The sequence below is a fragment of the Colletotrichum fioriniae genome, assembly GCF_027942845.1.
Source record: "Colletotrichum fioriniae strain IMI 355084 chromosome Unknown scaffold_5, whole genome shotgun sequence".
Lineage (NCBI taxonomy): Eukaryota > Fungi > Ascomycota > Sordariomycetes > Glomerellales > Glomerellaceae > Colletotrichum > Colletotrichum fioriniae.
In genome coordinates this window covers 1,928,653-1,945,117 of record NW_027076841.1, presented here as the reverse complement: position 1 = coordinate 1,945,117, position 16,465 = coordinate 1,928,653, and the positions used below count along the sequence as shown (strand labels likewise).

At 54.7% G+C, this 16,465-nt stretch overlaps 3 protein-coding genes across 3 annotated transcripts; 1 reads left to right on the top strand and 2 right to left on the bottom strand.

The window, feature by feature from the left end:
• Window positions 1–2,383: 2,383 nt before the first annotated feature.
• Window positions 2,384–5,793, bottom strand: N0V96_005193 (uncharacterized protein; the record flags this gene model as incomplete). Its single annotated transcript, XM_065757328.1, has 2 exons — window positions 2,384–5,178; window positions 5,499–5,793. 2 exons carry the CDS (start codon window positions 5,791–5,793, stop codon window positions 2,384–2,386), a joined length of 3,090 nt encoding a protein of 1,029 aa, XP_065614097.1.
• Window positions 5,794–7,894: 2,101 nt separating this feature from the next.
• Window positions 7,895–9,493, bottom strand: DBP5 (RNA helicase required for poly(A+) mRNA export; the record flags this gene model as incomplete). Its single annotated transcript, XM_053191356.1, has 4 exons — window positions 7,895–8,386; window positions 8,439–8,676; window positions 8,727–9,212; window positions 9,267–9,493. The coding sequence occupies 4 exons, from the start codon at window positions 9,491–9,493 to the stop codon at window positions 7,895–7,897; spliced, it is 1,443 nt and encodes a 480-aa protein (XP_053051339.1).
• A 1,680-nt stretch (window positions 9,494–11,173) lies between these two features.
• Window positions 11,174–13,509, top strand: bzz1 (the record flags this gene model as incomplete). Its single annotated transcript, XM_053191355.1, has 3 exons — window positions 11,174–11,218; window positions 11,288–13,067; window positions 13,121–13,509. The coding sequence occupies 3 exons, from the start codon at window positions 11,174–11,176 to the stop codon at window positions 13,507–13,509; spliced, it is 2,214 nt and encodes a 737-aa protein (XP_053051338.1).
• Between the last annotated feature and the right edge of the window lie 2,956 nt (window positions 13,510–16,465).

The window sequence follows — 16,465 nt, the reverse complement described above, 5'->3', positions numbered from 1 at the left end:
ATCACGACTGGGCTGATTCTATCCATGCCGCTTATTTTCCCCCAGGCTTTGGCTGTCAGCGCTCAAAGATTCTACAACCTCACTGGATAGAGAATGGTGTTGTTGGTACCGCGAGGCTTCATGGGTATCTGCCTTGGTTTTGCAAGCATGAATTCCCACTCAATACTCACAGACCTTTTTGGCGCATCTCTCATGAGCAGCAATCCTCATCAAGAGGTTGTGGACGACTCTGATGTAAGGAGGCATGGCGGAGGTATGGGTGTCTGGCTCGGTATCTGGACATGCTGCTACATTGCCTCCCTCGGCTTTGGCTTCCTCATTGGCGCTGCGGTGATCGATCAACTTCCACCGGACTTCGGGTTCTATATCAGCATCGCTCTGACCGCAATCGCTCTTTTGCTGAACACTCTATGCCCAGAGGTGCGTCGTTCGGCGTTTCGACGATCGGTTGTGGAAGTCAGAACTGGCACGGATATCTCTCGGCGTGTTGCCCGCGGCGAGATCATGATGCATCGCGTCAAAACTGGACCCAAGTGGTGGGGCCAAGAGTTGTATCATGGTGTCGCACTTTGCTTTGAGATGCTTCGGCAACCTGGTTTCGCTGTCATGGCCATTTACTCCGGTTGGATTTACGCCCAGGTGGTTCTCATCATCGTCTTGTTGGGCTCACTGACTTCAAGGTTTTACCGAATGCGGTCACCCTTTGTCGGGCTCATGGTATCTGCAATCGCATTTGGCGCACTCTCTGCTATTCCTTTCCAGAAGGCCAGTTACTTCTCCAGAGCGAGACATACGCAGGTAAACACCAGTCGCATAACATTCGACAAGCAGGTAACATGGACATCTCACCTTCTTCGCCGATCCGTATTTGCCATTGGTCTCCCACTGGCTGGGATAGTCTACACATTGGTTTCGACTGGCCCACCGATGCATCCAATTGCACCTGCCATCGCCGCTGCTGCAATCGGGTTTCTTTCGTGCCTGGCAATCTCAGAATGCAATGGACTCATTATGGAAACCTTTGACACTTCGGATTTACAATCTGGTATGACTGGTCGGCCTCGGGGAAATTCAGACAATGCACAGAAGAGGAAAAACTACTCTGCCTACCCTCGTGTGACTGCAGGGTTTGCCGTTTGTCATACCTTGGGGTTCATATTCGCTGCAGGAGCGACTGCACTAGGTGGTATGGCCCAGCGTAACCTCGGCCAGAGAGCAGCAACCGGAGTCGTAGCTGGTATTTTGTTCATTTTGACACTGATACTGACTTTGACTCTGATTCGGTTCAAGGAGGTCACGATCATTCCGGAGAGCAAAACTGAGGCGATGGATAGGTGGACAGCTGCGCGCAGAGAATCTATCAAACGCCGCGACTCGATGCCAACCGGGGTCATGAACGACAAAGATGTCATCGCTGAAGAAGAGCCATGGCGTCCTTTCATTGTTGGTAATCCAACCAGCAAAACACGGCGAGTCAACGTCCTCGAGCTCGGTAGTCTATCACGTTTCACGGAGATCAGGAAGAGAAACAAACTCATAGACGCCAATCAGCACCTGAACCGAGCAGCTTTCGATGCTGGGATCGATGCACTTGATGATCAAATCAGCGACGTCATGAGTGATATCGTTGACGACGTGAAAGACCTGGTGAGAAGAGGCAGTCAGAAGAGTCAACGAAGCCAACGAAGTCAACGGAGCCAGCGAAGCCAACACATCCGGACCTCACGTTCGCGGCGAAACCATCGAAGTGCGACAAGCGATGGGAGTGGCCACTCTTCTATTGAAATGACTTCCTTGGAGGACGTCATGTCAGGTGGTCATCGGCCCCGAATGCCTGAGGACGTATACAATGAACGAGAATGCCTCAGAGGCCAAACGGTCAAGGAAGAGTGAGAGATAAAATTGCAGAGCTTCGATACGAGATAAATGTAGGGTTCCTACGAGCAGAAGAGACCGTCTCCAGGACGGTTTTGCATGAGGGCACCTATGAGGACGAGCAGACACTCTTGACGGAAGAAAGACCAAAACTTCATAGTCAATGTACCTTAGTATACACAATATTGGTAGAAGAGCTAGAATGAAAATCCCTTTTTCGGAATCCAACTCCGATAATGCAAACCCATCTGCCGAATGTCTTCATCTACATCCATCCTCCGTCCATCTTATCAATATTATCAGATCTAAAGAGAGTAGTGAAAAGGAGAAGCTTGCTACTGATACAAATACGCAAAAGAAGAATGACGATAAGTGTCGTAAAGAGAGTGGGTATAGATGGTTCTTTGTCTTCGTCATCATGTATAAGAAATGAAAAATGATGGTTTTAGTCCTTTCCTATAGTTCTCATCCCAAGGCGACACGGAGTGCAAACTTTGTCCACCTCGGATCACTGCACATTCAAAAACAAGTCATCGCCTCGTCGAGTAGGCGTCAGCCTCGGCTGCCAGGTCGGCGTAGCGGGCAAGTGACCACCGCGCCCAGCACCACCACCAGTCCGGGATGGAAACCCGGGAGGTGTGGGGAACAAGGCGGCGTCGGGGGAGAGGAGCATATCCGTTCCGTCTCCGGTACCTCCTGGCCGAACTGGTCTCCAGTTGGGACTGTGGCGGAGGCCGGCGTTGGGGGCGAGGGCGAGGGCGGCGGCGCGTTCGGAGCCGAGGCGTTTGGAGAGGAGGAGGAGGTCGTCGAGGGGGTTGCGACGGTGGGGGAGGCGGCTGTAGAGGCGGAGGGGGAACGGATTGATGGTGGTGCCGGTATGGGTGCCGGTGGTTGTGAGATTGTCGAGGTTGGTCGGATGGCTTGGGTTGCGATGTGGTGCGGTGATGGGGAGGCGGAGGATGGTCTTTCGGGGAGGGGGCTGTTTTGGGGGCGGGGATTTGGGGGGCAGGGGTTGTTGGATGGATTGGCGGTTTGGTTGCTGTTGTGAGAGGCGGCGTTGGCGTTGTTGGAAGGATTGTTGGGTTAGCTGTTGCTGGGGCTGCTGCTGTCTCTGCTGAGGGGGTTGAGGCTTCTGCTGTGATGGAAGACCAGAGTAGGGAGCTGGCTTCTGCTGCTGCTGCTGCTGCTGCTGCTGCTGCTGTTGCTGTTGCTGTTGCTGGGCACGAGGAGGGAGGTTCCCCCAGAGCGCCTTGTGGACCGAAGCTGACTGAGGCTCCTGGTTAAGAAGAGGCGCCTGCTGGACTTGCGCGGCCTGCGGTTGCGGATGGATATCGTCGTTGCGCTCGAGCCTGGGCCGTTTGGGGTTCAGAGGCGGCGGGTAGAGGGGTCTCATCTGCGGCGGCCTCTGGGTTTGCGCGGGCTCCCAGTGGGATTCTTGCTGGAGGCCTTGGGCATTATTCCTGTTGTCGGAGGAGGAGGAACGGGGAGGAGAAGGGGTCACGAGGCGGAGCGAGGGCGACCCGGTGGCGATCCTGCTCGGGTCGGCGACGGGACCGGCTGGGCGGGGGCGAGGGCCGACGGGTTTGCGGGGCACGTCGTGGCTGGCCATGTATGGTGCGTTTCGGGCCTGTTGCTGCTGCTGCTGCATCATCCCGAGTGTGGGACTGGGCTGTCCGGCGGGGAACGCAGCGAAAGGTCGGGCGGGAGGGGCCAGGAGGCGGAGGTTATTGTAGCCAGGCTTGGAGCTGGTGCGGCCGGGGATGACGGGGTAGGAGACGGGTGAGTGTCCGACATTTGGGGATCCCCTTGAGGCAGGCGACTCCACGACAGGGGAGAGACCGCTTTGCTCAATCACGGGCTCGGCTTCGCTCGCGACGGAGGACGCGATCGTCGTGGCTGATGCGTGGGAGTCGTGGCTATCGGACCGATGTGGTGGGTTTCCAGCGCCTGTAGAGACTGATGCAGCGGGAGGAGGGAAAGGAGCAGTGCCGGACCCTGTGGATTTCGACTTTGATGAGCTGCGGCGGCCGAGGGAGTTGCTCCGGCGGCGTGGTGGCTCGGGATGAGAGAATGACATGCTCGGTACCGGGTGAGGAGCTCCAGCAGACGGGGGAAGAGCGCTGTTCTGGATAACCGTGTTGGGTCTCGTGGTGGCAGGCGAGTAGACGCTCGAGGTTCGGGATTGGTGAGCCGCGGGCGGGGCTGCAAGGGCACCGGTTCGAGCGATCTCGGCGGGCGGAAGAAGAACCGGAGGCGGTGGCATCATCCGGGGACCGGAGGGGGCAACGGGGCTTCCGGCTCCGTGGCCCATGCCCGCGGTCGTGGCCGTGGCCGCGAGCATGGCAGACTCGGCGTAGGAGGGCTTCGCTTTGGCGCCACCTCCCTGGCTCGCGCCCGAGGCGTCGAGCTCGGCGATCTGCGCCATGTGTGTAGCGCTCTTGGGGTCCCCTAGGACCCAGTTGCCGTTCTTGTCGGCTACGTAGTACGTGGCAGATTTGGGAATGTTGTTGTTGCTGCCCACTGTTGCCGAGGGCGGTCTCCAGATGTTGTTTGAGCGAGCCGAACGGGCTGAGGTGATGGCGCCGTCCTCTTCGAATTCCGTCATTGTGCTTTCGCGAGCATTGTAGTGACTCTTTGGAGGCGCTGTGAGCTTGGCCGTCTTGAAGATTTGGGAGTTTGTCGGTGCAGATCCGCTTTGGTCCGCCCGAGGGAGTGACGACGGTGTGAGATCTATCTCGGGAATCTTGAGGGAGAGTACCGGCTTTGGTGACGAAAGAGAAGGCTTGGCCGGGAGGAGACGTGACGTTGGGCGGTTCTGCGCCTGAGGTGACGGACGGTAGGCAGCTGATGTGCTCTCAGGCCGGGAGACGGCAAGGCCGATCGCGCCGGGCCACCAGCTCATGCGACCGCTTGTCCGGGTACGTGCCGCCGGGGGCTGGCGTAGCGGTGGCGGAGAAGGGGATTGCGCATGGTGGACAGGCGGAGAAATGTGGAAGATGTTGGCGGGGCCCTCTTGCGGGTGGAACTCCCAAGAGTCCTTCTCTCGCATGGGGAAGAAGCCCGTCTTTTCATCCGGATAGTCCTTTCTGCGCTTGCGGCGGGCGAAGCAAATGGCGAGGATGGCAATCCCAAGGGCGGCCGCGATACCAACCGCAAGACCTGCCACTTGGGCGGTGCCCAAGCTCTTGGAAGCGCCGGCGTCGGCGCCCTCAGTTCCTGGGATTGCAGTTGCGGATGCGGAAGGTGTCGTTGTGGAGAATGGTGGCAAAGGCGGTGGTGTAACAATGCTATCTGTAGTAGAAGCTTGAGATACAGTCGAGGTAGCCAACGTTGTAGACGTATTTGGAATGGATGGTGTGCCTGTTGCCGAGATGAGAGTCGTCGGGATCGAAGTCGTGAGATGGCTCGTCGACGTTGATAAGGTGGTCCTTGTGGTTGTCCTTGGGGGAACGAGGATGATACCTCCAGAGGAAGGAATAATTAACGTCGCAATGATCGCAGTGTGTGTGGGCTGAACAGCTCCCGGTTGGTTTGAGCACATCAGGTATGCTGCATCGATCACAGTCTCTGCTGCTTGTTAGACTTCATTCCATGATCGATCTTCAAGAACGCAGTATACGTACGCGGCGCATCACTTTCGCGACAAAAACCAATGCCCTTCTCTGCGACGATACACTGCACAGCACCCTCCCCTAGAGTGAGGCCTGAGAAGCCAACGTTGGCACACAGACATTGCAGGGTGGGAGCACTGCCGCAAGTGGCGAGGTCGTAGTTGGCGGTCAAATGAGAACGGAAGCATTCACGGGCACACGTCGGTACGAATCTCGTAATCTCGCTCGACAGGTTGAACGACGTCGCCGTAGTGAGGGAGGCCGGTAATATGAGTGAGAGTGTCCAAAGAAAAGGCTTGAGGGCCATTGTACGGGAGGACATCTAAGAACCCAAATCAGCATCACTACATATAAGGAAAGGCAATGTGCAACTTACTTGGATGAAGGTCCCATCCTTCATACGGTCTGTCGACAACCAACTAAGTCTGGAGAGGTGTCAGTGAATGATAGAGGCAGGCAGACGAAAAACGTCCGGAAATCAACAGCCTCAAGAGTAGACCGTGTATAAGCCTGATTGGGATGATCGACAAATTGGGGAGCGAACCTATCGAGAGTGTGTTCTTATTAGGTTATTAAGAGACGACCCGCATCTCAAGATCATATAGTAGTATATGAGAGAGTCAAGAAAGTACTGTGGATAGAGTATCATCCGATTATTCCAAGAGTATCAGCTGCGGAAAGATTCAGCCGAGAAGAAGAGACAAGAAAAGAAAGAGGCTATTCCATGCGACCAAAATGCAAAGTGTGTAAAAGAAGAAGCTTGCAAAAGCTAAAATGAGAACCGAAGGCTTTGGGGGCTCAGCAGCGGGCATGTAACTGTTCATACATGAATGGAGGCGGTCCCAAGAAAGAAGGAGAAAGAAGGTTAACGTGGGGAGGATGAAGGGAACACTGGTGCCTCTTCCGTCATACCTCAAGGGAACACGCTGCCGCTCACTTGGAGGCTCTCAACCGCGCTTCGCTTCGCTTTTCCTGTGACTTCATCCGGAAACGCCATAATCTCGTTGCGGCGAAAGTGGACGACGGGTAAGCAGTCCAATGCCCTGCCTCACTATGCCGCCAACCTACAGGGTTGGATGCGGTTCCTGCAGTCACGTCCACAGCGGCCCGGTCTGCTCGCGAGCCGCTGCTGGAGATCTTGTTGAAATGACGGAGGCCAGACAACTCGGGGCCTATCCGACGCCGTTTCGGGCGGTTGACGCCCCAGCTGGTTGGTTGGGCGAGTCGCTCTATTTTGGTTCTGGGGGAGGTTTGCAAGTTGCATCTAAGATCCAGAGTTGTGTGGCGGTCCAGGCCAGAATGTAACCCCTGCTGCATACCATCATACCACACCGAGAAGGTCGAGTGTCCAATGAAGATGCAAATCTTGAACAGATGCATGTACATTGAGTGGCTGAGGTGCTCCCACATCGCCCCCGAATTTAAGCGCCCAGTCTCCTCCTAAGCGCGGAGGCCGAACAAGAAACCCAAAGACGTTGAAGCGAACCGCCCCGAAAACGGGCGCCAAAACGGCCGACTGCATCACGTGACGCAGATCAAAGGCATCACAGGCCAATCAATGATTAGACTTAGCCAGACTCAGTAGCCAGATGTCAGACGTAGTCGCCGGCCAGTTGTTTCTCGATGCCCTTCCCATGGTGTGACTGCCTCCTTCGTTTCGAAAATCACACCTTTGAGATTGATGGATGTGATTGACTCTGCAGTCCTCAGACAACAAGAGTTGTTCATGCGACGTGAGCGAGTCCTGCTGCCCTTGACTGGATACCACGACTGAGCTTGACACACTTCTCCAACGTCAACATCCGCCATGAGGCATTGATGCGACATACCGACTTTCAAGTCACATATAGACCCCAAGTCTTCTCGGGGCCGTTGCACTTGCCTAACTCAGCTCTTGCATTTCTAAGTAGAACGCAGCATCGCGGCGGCCGAGCAGTGATGCGAACTGCTGCAAGCTAGCCACCCCCAACGCAACCTCGCATCCTACCGACCATCCCGAAGGTCTAGTGTGTGTCCGCCGATGCCAGACCACTGCAAGGTTGCAGTGGATGCTTCCCCCCCGAAGAACCGCTTCCTGTCTTGGTGTTTGTTAGCTGGGTGCTAGCGAATTCATTAGGTACACGGGGTCGAAGGGTTCAAGTCAGCCGACCTAGATGATCAGCCTGGAGATCGTTATTAGTGTTCAGGAATTTCCATTGTCTCAATTCATGGTATCTCATTTTTTCGTAGCCTCTTCTGAGAGGCTTACGGCCTCATCCGAAGCCTTCCGCATTCACATTCTGTCCAGAATGACAACCATTTAAGAACGTGCCCCTCATGGCCTGAAGTGCCAGATTTATCCGCCGGGGCCTTCCTTTCATATCACGCACCATCTCTCCCTTAACGACCCATTGAGCGATCAATCAGTACTAAGACTTCACGCTGGCATCGGTCGCGCTGGGTGCGAATGCAGCCTTGGCGCGGTTGGACTTGATGACCTTCTGCACGTCTTCCTCGGTCTGGTCCCAGTCGTTGGCATCGAGCTGAACGAGATCAATCTCGTACATATCTGCGATATTCTTGAGGGCATAGAAGCTCTTTTTATCATAGACGAAGCTGATGCTCACACCGATACGGCCGAAACGTCCTGTGCGGCCAATGCGGTGCAGGTAGGTCTCAGGGTCAGGCTCCGAATCTCCACGTCCCTTCATAGGGATGTCGTAGTTGATGACCATGGAGACACTGGACACATCAATGCCGCGGGCCAACACGTTAGTTGTGAGAAGAACCTTGGACTGGCCGGTTCTGAACTCCTCCAGGAGACGATCGCGCTCTGGGCCGTCCTTGGCACCGTGGAGGGCGGATACACGATGGCCGTCAGCCTCCATTCTGCGCTTGATCTCGTCCGCACTTTCACGAGTCTGCATTAAGTGGTTAGTCTGGCTAACGCTTCTGGAATTACGCCGGTCTCACCTTGACGAAGATGACGGAGGAGCCAATGGTCATGAGACCGTATAACTTCACCAGCACCTCATACTTGTCCTGCTCTGTAGGGCAATCGATGTACATCTGAGAAATACCCTTGACGGTGAGCTCGGTGTGCTTCAGACGGATTTGATCAGCCTTGGGCGCGAACTTCTCGGCGAAGCCCATGACCTTGTCAGGGAAGGTGGCGGAGAACAGAAGGATCTGGATGTCGCGGGGCAGCATGCTATTATCATTAGCCAAGTTCTCAATAGACAGATTCAGAGGTCAACTTACTTCTTAACACGGAGGCACTGCTCACCCAGACCTTGCTGGTCCAACATGTTGTCGGCCTCGTCAATAACAAGGAGCCGAAGCTTGGAGACATCCAGCTGACGTCTGCGGATGATGTCCATGACGGTACCAGGTGTTCCAACAATCACATTGGCTCTGACAGGGGCGTTGCGCTCCAAAGCACCAGGAAGAGCTGCAGCAACATTGAGACCCTCGCAGAACTTGCCAATATTGCGCACAACGCCCTCAATCTGACGAGCAAGCTCGCGACTGGGAGCCAGCATTAGAGCCTGAGGCTGCTCGAGCTGTGAGAAGTCGACTCGCGACAGGGTAGTAACGACAAAGGCAGCGGTCTTGCCAGTTCCAGATTGCGACTGGGCAATCATGTTCCGAGGGGGATCGGTCAGCATCAAGGGAAGGGCCTTCTCCTGAATCTTGGAGGGCTTTTGGTAGTTGAGGGAAAGAAGACCACGAAGAATCTCGTCGCGACTACACCGTCGCGTATTAGAAACCTGCAAGCATTCGACTCGACTGCGGACTCACAGTTTCATGTCGGCAAAGGTTGAGACCGAGTAGAGAGTGCTGTTCTGGTCGGACTGGAGGTCGCCCAACTTGACGTCGACATCGTAGGTATTCTCAATAAGACCAGAGTCTGCGGCGCCATCGGCCTGAGGAATTTCAACTTCCTGGGCACCCTGGGCCTCTTGAGGAGCTTCCGGGGCCGCGCCCTCGGCGGGAGGCTCTGTAATGCGACTAGCAAGGTCGGCCATCGTGACTGAGGATGCGCGCGGTCGAGTGTGGGTTCTGAAGGAGGAGCATTAGAAATCGAGTCTCTAGTCAGTTGCAGCAGTCGAAAGTCTTACTTGGCGATTGGTCGAGTGTGGGTGGTAGCAGTCAAGGGGAAGTAGCGGTATGATCAGCCGTCACCTGTGCGGCTTCAACAGCAGGTTAGCGAATGGCAATAAGACAAGTTTAGGGAAGGAACTCTGTTGAAGATAGGGCTGAAACCAGGACAAGTAATTGACTTACATGCAATTGGGCTGGTCTTGCTCTGCGTGGTTGTGTGAACCGGGCAGGTCAGTCGGGGAAATTTGTTTGTTTTGCGATGACGGATTTGGAGCTCCCAAACCAAAATTAATTCTAGGTAGGAAGCTACGTCGTCTGTCACTCCTGCCTGTGACTGAGAACTCCAAACCGATGGCGGGGCTACGCGGGGCATTTTTGTCGCCTAACAACCAAGGCCTGAGTCAGGAACGGAAAGCTCACCTTCCCACCGACATTTAACCGGCGAGGGTGGCTCATGAGTGCGCCTGCCCAGCTGAGCTTGAGCCTTAAGGTAAGTGGCTGAGGTAAGGCAAAGGAGAAAGAACCCGGGAGTCATGGCATTTGCGCAGTAGGTACCTAATCATTACCTTCCATACCTAGTATTCTGACGTACCACGTGACATGTCATTCAATCTGCTATGGCTAAACACATAGTTGAGCCCAAGAGCTTCAGGTCAATGGGGATTCCCTGTTCACGGGCCTTTATGCTCATTGAAGCCCGACGTCATTTATGCAATCAGCAGTGCGATGATGAGCTTTAAGGTGAATGCCAGCAAACGGCATGGAATTATTCAATCTCCGGCGCATCCATCGAGCATAGCAAACCCCAGCAAACTTCCGTGCAGCTTGGGGAACCCGAATCCGAAACCCCTGTACTCAGGCACCAATGGCACCAATGAGTGGATTTCGCAGCAGGCGACTGGTCCGCTACCCCACCACAGGCCTCTTCAGCGCGCAACAACACCTAAAGCACCTGCCCCAAGCCTCCAGGTACCTTAGTGGACCGAGCAGCCGGAGAAACACACCAGTGCAGCAAAGGAAGGTTCCAGTTGGCCAAGGGGAAGAGCTGACGACGTCTCCATCCGATGTCAATGCCCCCCAGCATCCGACCCCAATGTACCTCTGCAGCTAAAACACTCGCCAGTGATACATCGAAATTCTTCCAAGGTTTGGTTGTGTGAGCAGAGCAGCGCAGCGCAATACAGCCTGACCTCTTCTGTCCCTTTGTCACTGATGAAGATCATCGTCTCGCCGAACCTCTACCCACCCGTGTCACCAAGGTGAAGCATACACCTTTATCTCAGGTATTCGCTGTACATATCATTCGGGCGGCCTGCGCCTCCTGCTAGCATTCTTCTACTCTTTCTGCCCAGTTTTCTCCCAGTTTTAACCGTTTTGGCGGGGTTAGCCTTATACGACTGCTCCCCCACCGCCGACCTCCTGCTCGGGCCGCAGCCCACCGTTGGCGGTTTGTCCTCTTCTCGTTCTCGCTCCTTCGGAGGATTCCATCACGAATACCTCTTCCGCCTCCTCCCAACAACACCTCTGGCCGTCACACTCAGTCCAAGCTTGCTCTGTTGGATCCCCGACCTTTGCATGCTGTTTCAACAGCATAAGTCTGGACAATGGCGGACGTAGATGTTGCGCCGACCTTCGGCGCTGAGCTCAAGGTCCGTATTCCGCGCGCAGTTTCCCCCGCGGCTTGGCTTGGCCCCTCCAGATGCTGACATGTCCTTTAGGATGGCTTCAAGCCCGCCAACGCTTGGGTTGCTCACGGCATATCCTGGCTCGACGAAATACAGCAATTCTACCGCGAAAGGAGTGCCATCGAAAAGGAATATGCTGCGAAGCTCAATGCCTTGGCCAAGAAGTACTTCGAAAAGAAGAACAAGAAGTCAGCGCCTCTCAGCGTCGGCGACACCCCCGCCATGACACCAGGTTCTCTCGAAAGCGCTTCCTTGACTACCTGGTCTACACAGCTTACTACACTCGAATCCCGAGCCGACGAACACGATCGATACGGCAACAACCTCCTCTCTCAAGTGGCTGAACCTCTCAAGTTCCTCGGCACCCGTTTCGAAGAGCTGCGCAAGCGCCATGCCGACTATGCCGGCAAACTTGAACACGAAAGGGACTCCCAATACGCGGACCTGCGCAAGACAAAGGCCAAATACGATGCTGCTTGTCAGGAAGTTGAAAGCAAGCGCAAAAAGTCTGAATCGTCCTTTGACAAGGCCAAAGCGCAGAGCGCCTATCAGCAGCAGATTCTAGACATGAATAACGTCAAGAACACATACTTGATCGCAATCAATGTCACTAACAAGCAAAAAGAGCGATATTACCATGACTACGTTCCCGAGGTCATGGACAGTCTGCAGGACTTGGCCGAGTTCCGTACCATGAAGCTGAATGGTCTATGGACGGTCGCATCCCAGTTGGAAGCGGCTATGCTTGAAAGTAGCAACGGTTTGATGCAAAAGCTAGCAACCGAGATTTCCAGAAACCAGCCTCACCTCGACTCTATGATGTATATCCGTCACAACCTCGGCGCATTCCACGAGCCACCAGACAAGGTCTTTGAGCCTAGTCCCGTATGGCATGACGACGACTTGATGATTGTAGACGAATCCGCCAAAATCTACCTCCGTAACGTACTCAGTAAATCGAAAGCTCATCTCGGAGACCTGCGCAGAGAGGTTGACAAGAAAAGACGAGAGGTTGAGGGTATCAAGCGTGTAAAGCAAAGAATACGAGAGGGCACCGAGAAGAAGGATGAAGTCCTTGTGGTCACGCAAATCTTCGCTTTACAGGAAGACCTCCATGCCGTCGACAGGCGAAGAGTGACCGCTGAAGTCGAGACGTCCACCATTACCTCAGCTGTTGGCGACGTGACGCTTGGAGCGAAGAACCACAACTTCAAGGCGCAAACCTTCAAGATTCCAACGAATTGCGACCTGTGCGGTGAAAGAATTTGGGGACTATCAGCCAAAGGCTTTGACTGCAGGGACTGTGGCTACACATGTCACAACAAGTGCGAGATGAAGGTTCCAGCCGACTGCCCTGGCGAGCAGACGAAGGAGGAACGAAAGAAGCTCAAGGCCGAACGCCAGGAGGCTGCCAACTCGCTGTTGAAACCGACCGCGTCCTCCCCTACCGTCGCAACAGATTCGCCGACCCTAACGAGATCGAACACGATGAATTCCTTGAGTTCAGGATACGCGCATAGCGCACGTCGTTCAATAACTGGGGGCCCGACATCGCCGATAGATGAGGTTCCTCCTGAGCCATCTACACCCCGCCCAGCAGCTCCTGCGTCGACTGTAAGCTCTACAACGGCCCGTAAGAGGGTCATGGCGCCGCCGCCAGCGGCCTATATTAGCGAACTACCTGGCAGTGCGCCAAACGGGTCGGGCTCTCCAGACCAGCAAAAGGGCAAGATGCTCTACACCTTTGAAGCTAGTGGCGACGGTGAAGTATCTGTAATTGAAGGCCGGGAGGTCACAATGCTAGAGCCTGATGGTATATTGTTATCCTCGCCAGCTTCTCTTCTATCTGCTAACAACCTTTTTAAGATGGCACCGGCTGGGTCAAGGTGCGCGCAGGATACAAAGAAGGCATCGTGCCGGCCAGCTACGTCGACTGGGCACCACCATCGCCCATGGTTGCGCAGAACACCGGAGCGTCTGCACGGCCCGAGTCGACCTACTCTAACTCTGGCTCCTCGATTGGAACAGCAGGACCGAAGAAGAAGGGGCCAGCGGTCGCTCCGAAGCGGGGGGCGAAGAAGCTCAAGTACGTGGAGGCGTTATACGACTACACGGCGCAAAGCGAAGCAGAGCACAGCATGACGGAAGGCGAGAGATTCGTCCTCATCAAGGAGGATCCGGGCGATGGTTGGGCCGAGGTCGAAAAGGGCGGTGCGACGAAGAGCGTACCTGCAAGCTACGTCCAGGCAGTCTAGGAGTCGTGTTCGCGGAGACGAAGAAGTTACAGAACCTTGGAGCCGCTCGCGGCGGTGGCGGCGGAGGACATTGTGCTGCGTGACATTTCACATGTGCCGCAGAAGCACGTTACGCAGCAAAGGGGGTTTGAGGCAGGAAGAGACGGTCATCAAGAGCCGCCTCATGCAGTGGATCTTGCGGCAATGTTTCACGCGGAACATGTGACCAGCGTCCGGCTGGTGAAGCGGAACCAGAGCCAGAGAGAGCGGCGGAAGTCGAAGCTCGACGATGTTGCTGCGTGGCGGAGATCAAGAGAAAGAAGTAGCATAGGTTAAGGTGCATGCATTCAATGCTCTGATTTTTTTTTTCTTTCTACATATAAGTCGGCGGGGGTCGAGTTGGAGCATCAGGGGGCACGATTCCGGTGGTTTTGAAGCAGTTGAAAATAGCAAAGCATTCTCGTTCTTCGCTCCTCATCGGTCGCATGGTGTTACACTGTGAGAATACGCGTGTGAGGTTTGACAGTCATGAAAATGTCTGTGTTCAACAAAGCGTCAAAGTTGCCTGTCAGTGTCTCCAAGTGTCAAAAAAAAAAAAAAATACATCCCTAAACTTGGGCGTCACTGGCGACCTCCTCCCCCCTGCAAGAACTCGGTGGCATCGTCTCCCCTACCAGGAATTGAGATCGTGGCCCATTCCATTTGCGGTCAAAAGGCAAAAGGGGAGCGAGCAGAGGACCTCTCCTGTAGGCTGTAGCGGCAGGCAGTCCGCAGGCGCCAGGAGGGAATGGAAGAAAGGGGGGGGATCGGGGAGATCCCAACCGGCCCTCCCGCTGCCAGTAACGCGGGCACCCGCCAGGGCATGCCATTCCAGCTCGATGCAAGAGCCCACGGGCCTTTTGCGGGGTGGGACCTGGAGGATGACGAGTCCCGTCGAATAAAGAAGGAAGAGGGAAGTGTCCTGGTCATGTGCGGTGAAGGAGTCGAGGCTTGAGAGATCAGAGAAGAGACTAGAGTGCAGATTGTTTTTACACAAGAATCCGCCAAGCGTCGCTTTTGTAGAGCATAATCTCTTGAAAGATTTTACTTCTTCTGTGCCGCTTGGAAGTGTATGGGTAGACTACAGAGCCAAGTCTGGCAACTTGGCATGGATTCGGAGTCTCCCAAAAAGCAAAAGCAAAGCAAACAGTTCGAGGCCAAGGTCAGGCCAAAGGTGAAAAGGACTCCCATGAGTCCATGTCCCAAGAACGGGCCAAGCACTGGCCAAGCACCAATCAGATGACAGTCGAGGGCGGATAACCCCTGATAAACCCGCTGAAGGGTGTCACACAGAATGGGTGTTGCGTGCAGAAGATGGAGGGGTGAAGGGGGGTAATTTGGGATGAATCGAGAATGCAATTTCTTGTGCCCAAGGGCTGCATCTGGTTTCCTGCGACTGCAAACTTTTGGCAGCTTGGACGTTGTATGCCTGCAGGCTGTAGGGCAAAGTCGGTCAGGGTTTGCTGCCAAAGTTCCAAGCAGGCAGGGAAGACGGATGAGGCGACGAAATGGTGGCAGCTGATCACACGCCGTTTCATTTGAAAAGAGACGGCCGGCCATCTTTTCAACTTCGATAAGTGGCCTGCGTCATGTCCGGGGGAAGTGGGCAGACGGACCGAAGAGAGAGAAACAGAGAGAGATTCTGTTTATTTGTATCTAGTCCTGGATTGATTGGCCGCGAGATTTGTTCTTTTTCTGGTAACAACGGACAGGCAAAGACCCAGGCAAAGATTTCAATCTAATCGGTGGCACGTCGAGGTTGGTCTGAAACTGGGCACATTGAAATGGGCGGGACTGACGTGGTGGAACCAACGACGTTGGACTCGAAATATGAGCATCGATCGGATAATAATCTCTCGTCTGCATCAGTGCATGGACTCGTGGGGTGGTCGTAGGTCGTAGTCCGAATGGAGACTTTTCCGTACGAAAACATACGGGTGCTGATGAATGGATCGATATCCGTATAGATAGACCATACTGCGTTCAGATTGGACTCGAGCAAATTGGTGTATTCGTAGCGTTTTGCGCCTACTCTTCAAAGTTCAATCTATTCGGCATCAGACGGCAGCAGAGTTGCGGTAGACCTGAGAATGAGACCAGACCGGGCCGGGGTGGAGGTTGGGTCTCGGTGGGCGGTGGCAGTGTTGACGTGGACTTCGCGGCGCGGCATTCTTTAGATCGCCGGCGAAGCGAAGTGAGTCTTGTTATGGCCGTTTCTTAGCTGCATGGTCTTTCTCTTGGAGCTTTCTTGGGACCATTTCTCGCGCGTGGGAGGCCGGTCTTGGCCAATTGAACGAGATGTTTGAGGATTTTCTCGGTGGCCGAAGTGGAGGAAACTGGATAGAAGGTCGAAAACTAGTTGCGGACTGCAGTTGGTGTGCAGGTGTGGTGCCAGTGGGTTGTGGTGGTGGTGGTGGTGGTGGTGACGAGAGGACGCGGAATCGGAAGACAGGGACTGGCAGGGGCCCTCCTTGCCTTCATTGATCGCTGTGGCAGTGCATGGAATGTCGTTTTTGACTGGGGCAAAGAATGGGGATTGATCTCCACTTTCTGACTGGCGGCTGGGTCGTAATGTCTCTGTCGGCATGCAAAAAAAGGGGTGGAGGGTGGGTGAGACCGTGAGACGGACAGGCTCGAGGCCATGAGCACATGGAATTGAGCGAGTACCGTAGCCAAGTACCTCCTTGAAGGTTGGATTTTGGTCGGTGGGCTCTTGTTATCGTGACTGCCGTCAGATGGATGCATGATGCCCTGCTTCTTGGAGTTGAAATCTCTACTGTGTAGTAGTGGCAAGCCGGCAGCAGTGAAAAGTAATGGTGCCTCGATGGTGTGTGGGGAAATTCGTGTTCTCTTTTCGTCTGGAGGCGTGTTTATGGCTGTGGCGATTTAAGGCACAGATACCTACTCAACAAGAGTTTTTGGATACGAGCCAAACCGG